The following is an 8,223-nucleotide window of genomic DNA, read 5'->3' on the forward strand; positions in this document are numbered from 1 at the left end:
GGGTCAAATTACAGTTAACTAGTCATGCTCTCTTACAGTCAAATTGTTTAAGATCTTCCATTTATTCTTTTTTAGGCTCTCACGTACGTGTTTGACATTAAATTGTCATGTGTTTCTGACAAGCAACCCTGTCTTTGTTGTTCCATTGTCTGGAACAGATGGTGAGACACAGAGTCTCTGATGTCTCCCTCACCCCCCTCTCTCCCTCTTTCTCTCTCCCTCTCTTTGTGGCCTTGTCGCTCAATCTTTCATAACTCCATCTATTCAACAGTTATTTTGTTCAGTGTTAATTCAAGAATATTGAATTAAGGTCAGACAGAAAGAATGGGGGGAGCTTTTCCCAGCAAACAGGTGGCACGGTGCGGCATCAGGTGTCCTCCAGTGAGGTTGTTCAGCCCAGGGACGAGGGGGCCGGACGCGGCCTAGATACCCGGGCCTACTGGGGCTGCTGTACCGCAGCCTCCCAGGGCACCTGCCAGCAGCCAATCAGGGAGGAACTGGAGCTTTTTATTTTTTGTGTGATATTGAAATCAGGTTAACCAAGCACCCCAAACTGTCAGATATACCAGTTAGCATATGTTTATATGTATATATATATATGAGTTAGCATACCAGTTAGCATATAAATATATATATATATATATATATATATATATATATATATATATATATATATATATATATATATATATATTCTTATACAGGTATATGCTAACTGGTGGTTCTCATGGCGCAGCTATAAGAAATGGGGTCATTGTAAAGTATGTCCATGTAACAATAATGTGGGATTCAGTTTTTGGCTGTTTCAAACACATATGGAAAGGCACCCACATCTGTGTATCAACTGATTACGCCGTGTTTCAGTGGAAGCTGTGAGGGTCTGTTACAGTGGTTAACAAACAAACAAATGCCGGTTGTTTGTACTACCAATGCTGCATGCACTATCACTCACCAGGACATCTTGCTGGAAGCGTGGTCGAAAATCTTTCCTTGTATTTGGTTGCCATGGCTACGCGGCTTGCCACTTGATATGAAGCAGAGAATCTTTGAGGAGCGATTCTAATTCAAACCGGAGAAAAGGGATAAGCCTACATAAATAAATACAACTTCCAGTGCCCATACACGGCGCCTCGTAAATCGAGGTCATCAATGCTAATCATTTCACCACAGGTTTTGTTAGAATGAATCATCCCAAAGCAGAAATTACACGGTGAGACACATTAATAATATACAAAGCAGAAACATTACTGACCATCTGGCTAAAGATGTCCCAAGCCATTATTTTGCATTGGTGAATAGTCTATATACACTTCATAATGTTGGGCTAAGGCCTCTTAATTCCCCCTCCATCCCTGTTTCATTTAAAGTGTTGTCTTGTAAATTGTGATCTTAGCACATGAATTGTTCTTGATTTATAAATCCTTCAAACAAATTGGAGTTGCTTTTGGATATTACATACTAAATGATTCAACACTCATTCAAGACTCATTCAATTACTCATTCAAGTACAAGCATCAAACATTGTTTTATACTTAAAATCGGAACGTGAACAACATGTCACTTAGGATTGATCGAATCTAGATAGAATACTTTAGCATCAATAGTGCAATTATACAGTTTTTTTCTTTGTAAAATACTTTTCTACATATATCACAGGCTGTTTCCAGCTTTCTCCTTAAAACCACATTAATGTTGTTATTTTAAATTTAAAGGAATCACATCTTCACATCGTTCATCCCAAAGATTGTTTCCTTTTGTTAGTTTCAAAATATTATCACAGCGCAGCAAAATATGAAATCCCGAATAATGAGCCATCTAGAGATTACCCAAAAGAATGAAGAACTTAAATAACATATTGAGCTATCTGGTGTTGGCTTGAGTGTGAGGCAGTTTTAAGCAATTTGGCACAAAAAGTGAAAGATTTAGTTTTAAAGAATTTAGCCTACCATAGGATTCCAAAGATCCAACTAAAAGAGTGAGACACTTGAAAACAAATCAACTTGTCAATATGCAGGCTTTTTATAATGCTCACTCTTTATAATGACATCTGTATCAATAAATGTAAATATAATTTATTCCTGTTCTTGAAGCACCTTAATTAATCTCGAAGCACCTTGTTAATGCAATGTAATGGCTGAAGGGTTGTGTAATATTAAACAAAGCTAACATTAAAAAACAACCCTCTGCTACTATAGGTTTGGCCATCATCATATACGTGCCTCATCTAATTGATTAAACACAGGAAGTGTAACAAACAGTTAATGGAAAGTGGCAGTAGCTCAATCCTCAAACAATTAAACAGAATGTAATCCCACTTAGAATGTAATTATTGTGCCATGTCAAACTCTAACTCATCAAACAAATCAATCAAACATTATGAGTCTGATTCTTTGCCATATTCTTAAACGCATCTTTTCCCCACAACAAATTTATTGATAACATTGATAACATACCTCTCTGAGCCATGTAAAGTCATGACCAAATATTGATGTTGGGATGTAGTTCACAAAGTGCATACTAACAGGTATTCGTCACGCTGTGAATTACCTTTACTCAGCCATTTGTGTTTTGGGCGCCCAATGCAAACATATACACACATATTTGGGCAACTATAATTGGATGAATGACTCCCAGTTACTAATTATACAGTTATATTGAATTTCGTGGAATACAAATAAACTGTACAAAATTATGATAGCACATATGATTTTATAGAAGCAAAGTATTTGATATTATTTTTTAGAGACTAAATAATTCCTAAACCTCTGTGACCTGGTGGCCAGTGGTACACTAGCAGTACAGGTCAGCAGGCTGCTGGTTGAGGGTCACTGATCAACGCATTGGGGCTGGAAGTCTGTATAGACCTACTGAGTTGTATTCAGGAATGGAGTACTCATTGTGTGCATTGGGTGTAACTTGTAGGTTTAAACATTTACTTTTTTCCCCTATAGGTACTTTGTAATCATTAACAACTTTTAGTTTTTTGCCAATTCAAAAAAGTTAAACAAATACTCATCTTCTCAGGCTTCCCTGTGGCTGTGACACATTGTTTGTAACCTGATGAAGCTAGCTCATAATACTTTCTGATGCTAGGCAACCCTGGCAGGGCCGGGCAGGTGCAATACGGGTGTGAATGTGAACTGGATAATTCACGAGCCCCGACACCTCGGTCCACTTTAGCCTTATGCTCTCGCGTTTACATGGCAAAACAAAGAAGGCTGAATGAAACCCCTCATCATGTCCTTCGCTATGTTTCTTAACATTGCATACATGATAAAAAAACATAAAAACATATATCTGTTTGTTTAGTTTGCCCTGTTTGTTCTCATTTTCTTTACTTTAGCATTTTCTTAAGCATATATTTTCGTTTTCATTAGCACTTATTTTGATTGTATTGTATCTTATCCTTATCATTTTACACTGATGCTGGGCTGTTAACAAAGGAATTATATCTATCTATCTATCTATCTATCTATCTATCTATCTATCTATCTATCTATCTATCTATCTATCTATCTATCTATCTATCTATCTATCGATCTATCGATCTATCTATCGTTCTATCGTTCTATCTATCGTTCTATCTATCGTTCTATCTATCGTTCTATCGTATCTATGGTAATCACAGATCAGTAAAGTTGGTGTGCAGGGTCATGTTTTATACTTGAATGATACATTGTGATGATACATTATGATGAGTTATCGTATGACATAAAATTATAATTCCATATTTTATCCTTATGAAAGATTGCTATAAGATGTCTAGAACAAGTGGTTACATGGGGAGCGTTGAACAAGGAACAAGTAAATGGAATTGGGAACACAAAGACATTTGTATGTTCCTATTCACTCAGTCCTAAACATGCACACACAATGCAGAAGCCTGGTGCTCATATCAGGGAGTCAGGGAACCCGTTCATGACTAACCTGCAACTAGTTTGTGTTTGTATGCATGTGTGCATGTGTATATGCATGTGACTGTGTGTGTGTGTGTGTGTGTGTGTGTGTGTGTGTGTGTGTGTGTGTGTGTGTGTGTGTGTGTGTGTGTGTGTGTGTGTGTGTGTGTGTGTGTGTGCGTGTGTGGGGGTTTGTGTGTGTGTGTGTGTGTGTGTGTGTGTGTGTGTGTGTGTGTGTGTGTGTGTGTGTATGCAGGTGAGTGCATGTGAGTGTGTGTGTGTGTGGGTGTGTGTATGAGTGTATGCATAAGAGTGTGTTTGCGTGTATGTGTGTATGCATGTGAGTATGTGTACGTGTGTGTGTGTGTGTGTGTGTGTGTGTGTGTGTGTGTGTGTGTGTGTGTGTGTGTGTGTGTGTGTGTGAGTGTGTGTGTGTGTGTGTGTGTTTGTGTATGTGTGTGTGTGTGTGTGTGTGTGTGTGTGTGTGTGTGTATGCAGGTGAGTGCATGTGAGTGTGTGTGTGTGTGGGTGTGTGTATGAGTGTATGCATAAGAGTGTGTTTGCGTGTATGTGTGTATGCATGTGAGTATGTGTACGTGTGTGTGTGTGTGTGTGTGTGTGTGTGTGTGTGTGTGTGTGTGTGTGTGTGTGTGTGTGTGTGTGTGTGTGTGTGTGTGTGTGTGTGTGTGTGTGTGTGTGTGTGTGTTTATATGTGTGTGTTCAACATGTGTCTTCCTGCAAGTCACATGGGGGCCGACTGTAACCAGAACGCAGGGTGAAGTATTCATGATGCCAATCAATGATTAAAGCTCTGATGGGCCCCGCCTCCCCGCCCGCGTGAGGGTGACTCTATGACGCTGACGTCTGTAGTGTGATGTGTGAGGAGTGGAAATGTACGACTTATTATCAGTGTCTTCAGCTCAAATAGGATCACCGTGTTCCACTCAGAGGTCGGGCAGACCCCTCCGTAGAAGTAGAAGGATTACAGTTTCTTTCAATTGCCTGAACGCTATAGACACATGCTTAGACCAATGTAACACAACTTGAAGTTTTTGTTGCTTTGCCTTAAACACATGTAACCATTCCGTAAACAAAAACACTTTAGTTGTTATTCTGCAACACACTTGCTCCTTTCTGCAACACACTTGCTTCTGCCCAATACACACTATTTCAAACACAAGACACTTAGTTCAAAAATGACATCTCAGTATATCAGTGGGAAAGCACATCTATTCAAAATACTAAACACACTGGGTAATTGAAAATACTTAGATGCACACCTCAAAACACTTGCTTACAAAACTGAACACCTATTAGCCAGCTACAAAAAAGGCCAAAGTGCAATTGTGCACGTCCCGGGGCAGCGCGGGGGAAATATATCATTGTGTGCCGCCACAAGCCCTCGAGGGTAACTGCATCATCATGCAAAAATAGGTCACTACAATACCCACCATATCATCACACTTCTAGATGCACTTCATGATGCAGCTGAACAGGACAGATCAGAGCAGCCCAGGTTTGTTGTTGTCTGGGATAATGTTCATTTCCATCGGGCTGTTTTGGTCCGGAACTGGTACACCAACCATAAACAATTTTAAGTCGTATTACTCGCCATTTCTACACCCTATAGAAGGTTTTTTTTCAGCTTGAGGATGTAATGTATATGACCGCCAACCACATGCCTGCATTCCTCGTCTGCAGGCAATGGAACAGGCCTGCTGAGACAATGAGGTAAGGTCAATCCATGGATGGATTCGGCACACAAGGTGAGGATCCATAAGCCCACCCACGCACAATTGCCTTGTTTTTCTGTTGTTCACTGTATGTACAGTACAGTTGTGTATTTTTGGTTATTTTTTGTTATATTTTAGTTTAGTAAACTGAATTTACTGAACCGTAAAGTACTGCACTGCAATGTACAGTATTGAGTATTAGGTTTTTTGGTTTTTGTGAAAACGTTCCTTCCGCGGAACTACATAGTTTTTTTCAATTGCTTGAACACGTTTTGCAAAATTTGGCTCATTGTGTCAAAACTCAACACACAAGCAAATAAGACAACAACACTGGGAAATAAACCATTCACATCTATGTCAAATTAAAACTCGGCTATCGAAACCTAACAATTCTTTGTAAAAATGGCACTCTGATGTCAAAATGAAACACACTTGCATCATATGAATACACTTTCAGATCAGCAGCAACACATTGGTCTACTTTATATAAAACACTGCAGTCTTTCATGTTCACTGTTTTTATTCAGCACCACAGAGGGCACGTTTTCACCACAACCAAAAGAAATACTAAATACTGTATATTGCTCTACTGTACATTACAGTGCAGTAAATACAGTTTGAGCAAAAATAAATAAATAAATAAACCCTATTGTACTGTGAACACAGAAAAACATGGCAATTGTGCATGGGTGGGCTTATGGACCCTGCCGTCTGTTGGGGTCTGGCCATAGGATCTCATCAACATCACAAGTAATATTTTCTCCGCCGCAAAGCATCGGGGAAAATATTGCCTTGTGTGCCGAATCCATCCATGGATTGACCCTATGTTGATGTCTCTGCAGGCCTGTTCCATTGCCTGCAGAAGAGGCATGCGAGCATGAGGTTGGCGGTCATATACGCACCATCTCCAAGCCGAAAATAATTCTTCTATGGGGTTTAGAAATGGTGTGTAAGGGGGCAAGTATAGGACTTCAAATTGATGATGGTTGGTGAACCAGTTGCAGACCAGAGCAGCCCGATGGAAACCAACAATGTATATGTGGTACTGATACAATGGCACATATTCAGCTGTAACTGGATGACACCAATACTGTATTGTAAATGTAAAGGACTGTAACACTTACCTGTACATGTTCACGTCGAAGTCCTTTGACCCTGACACTGTTTCTCTCAAATGGGACCCTGTACAATTGCTTCATGGTAATTTGGTGCTTTACCATGATGGGTCTGATATTGGAAATGCTCACTCGCTCTATGTTATTGAATACTTCTCTATCTGATACAGTCTGAGTAGAGTAGAAAGTAGAGAGTTGAAGACATACCTGTTTTCGAGTTGGAATGTCCTTATTATGGATGAAACTGTTGGTGTTCAGTTTTGGAAGAAAGTGTTTTCAGGTGTGTAAGTAAGTATTCTCAATTAACCAATGTGTTTAGGATTTTGAATAGATGTGTTTTAGCAATGGTACAATGAGACGTCATTTTTGAATCAAGTGTCTTATGTATGAAATACTGTGTAGTGTGCAGGAGCAAGTGTGTTGCAGAAAGGAGCAAGTGTGTTGCACAATTGCAACTAAAGTGCAAAGCAGCGCTTTTGTTTAAGGAATTGTTACATGTGTTTAAGGTATAGAAACAAAAACTTCAAGTTGTGTTGCTTTGGTCTAAGCATGTGTCTATAGTGTTCAAGCAATGGAAAAAAACTGTAAATAAAAACAGTGAATATGGAAGACTGCAGTGTTTTATATAAAGTAGACTAGTGTGTTGCTGCTGATCTGAAAGTGTATTCATATGATAGAATAGAATCTTTATTTGTCATTGGGTTAAATACAAATACAAAAAAACGAAATTACCTGTAAGGTGCAGATCTTGTTCAGTGCTTTTTTTTTTAAAATAAATAAATAGAATACAGTAAGAAATATTAATAAATATATAACAACAATAACAACAATAACCCCAGTAACCCCTCCCCCTGCCTTCCACTTAAGGCACATTAAAGTGTCCTACACCCACGTAGGTGATACACACTTGTATATGATACAAGTGTGTATCATTTTGTCATCAGAGGGATATTTCGACAATGGATTGTAAGGTTTCGATAGAAGAGTTACAATTTGACATAGATGTGAATGGTATATTTCTCAGTGTTGTGTCTTACTTACCTTGTGTGTTGAGTTTTGACACAATGAGCCAAGTTTTGCAAAATGCGTTCAAGCAATTGAAAAAAACTGTAAATGTTAAAACCCATAAAAAAATTGCCAATTTCTAATTATTTACCACCTTGTCTCAAGCGGTTCACAGAGTGAAGGAAAGTGCACAAAAGAAGGGGGATAATAAGACAAGTGATAAGATGGGACGGCTGTGGGTTTCTTTTCAATTTGACAATGTAGAACAACATGTAGAAACATTTTAAACATTGACTCCTACTTGATTAAACCAATGAGTTAGGAGTTATTGCTTTCCTCATTTGGCCATAATGTATCGGGCACCAAAAAAACCTCTGCCAGCACTTTTAAAGTCTGTAACTTGAGAACGTTTTTTAATGAAACACCAAAAGTGCAGACCAAAAGGGTATTGGAAATGGATGAATCCGGAAACAG

The 8,223-nt window shown here is 38.8% G+C and overlaps 1 protein-coding gene across 1 annotated transcript in view; it reads left to right on the forward strand.

Moving 5' to 3' along the window:
- The first annotated feature begins 5,366 nt into the window (after nt 1-5,366).
- Nucleotides 5,367-8,223, forward strand: part of LOC132450363 (sine oculis-binding protein homolog) — a 14,117-nt gene continuing 11,260 nt past the window's right edge. Inside the window, exon 1 of the mRNA XM_060042452.1 lies at nt 5,367-5,412. Within this exon, the coding sequence (XP_059898435.1) occupies nt 5,367-5,412 (46 nt within the window). The remainder of the gene's footprint in view (nt 5,413-8,223) is intronic.

Source organism: Gadus macrocephalus, chromosome 21 (genome assembly GCF_031168955.1).
Source record: "Gadus macrocephalus chromosome 21, ASM3116895v1".
NCBI lineage: Eukaryota > Metazoa > Chordata > Actinopteri > Gadiformes > Gadidae > Gadus > Gadus macrocephalus.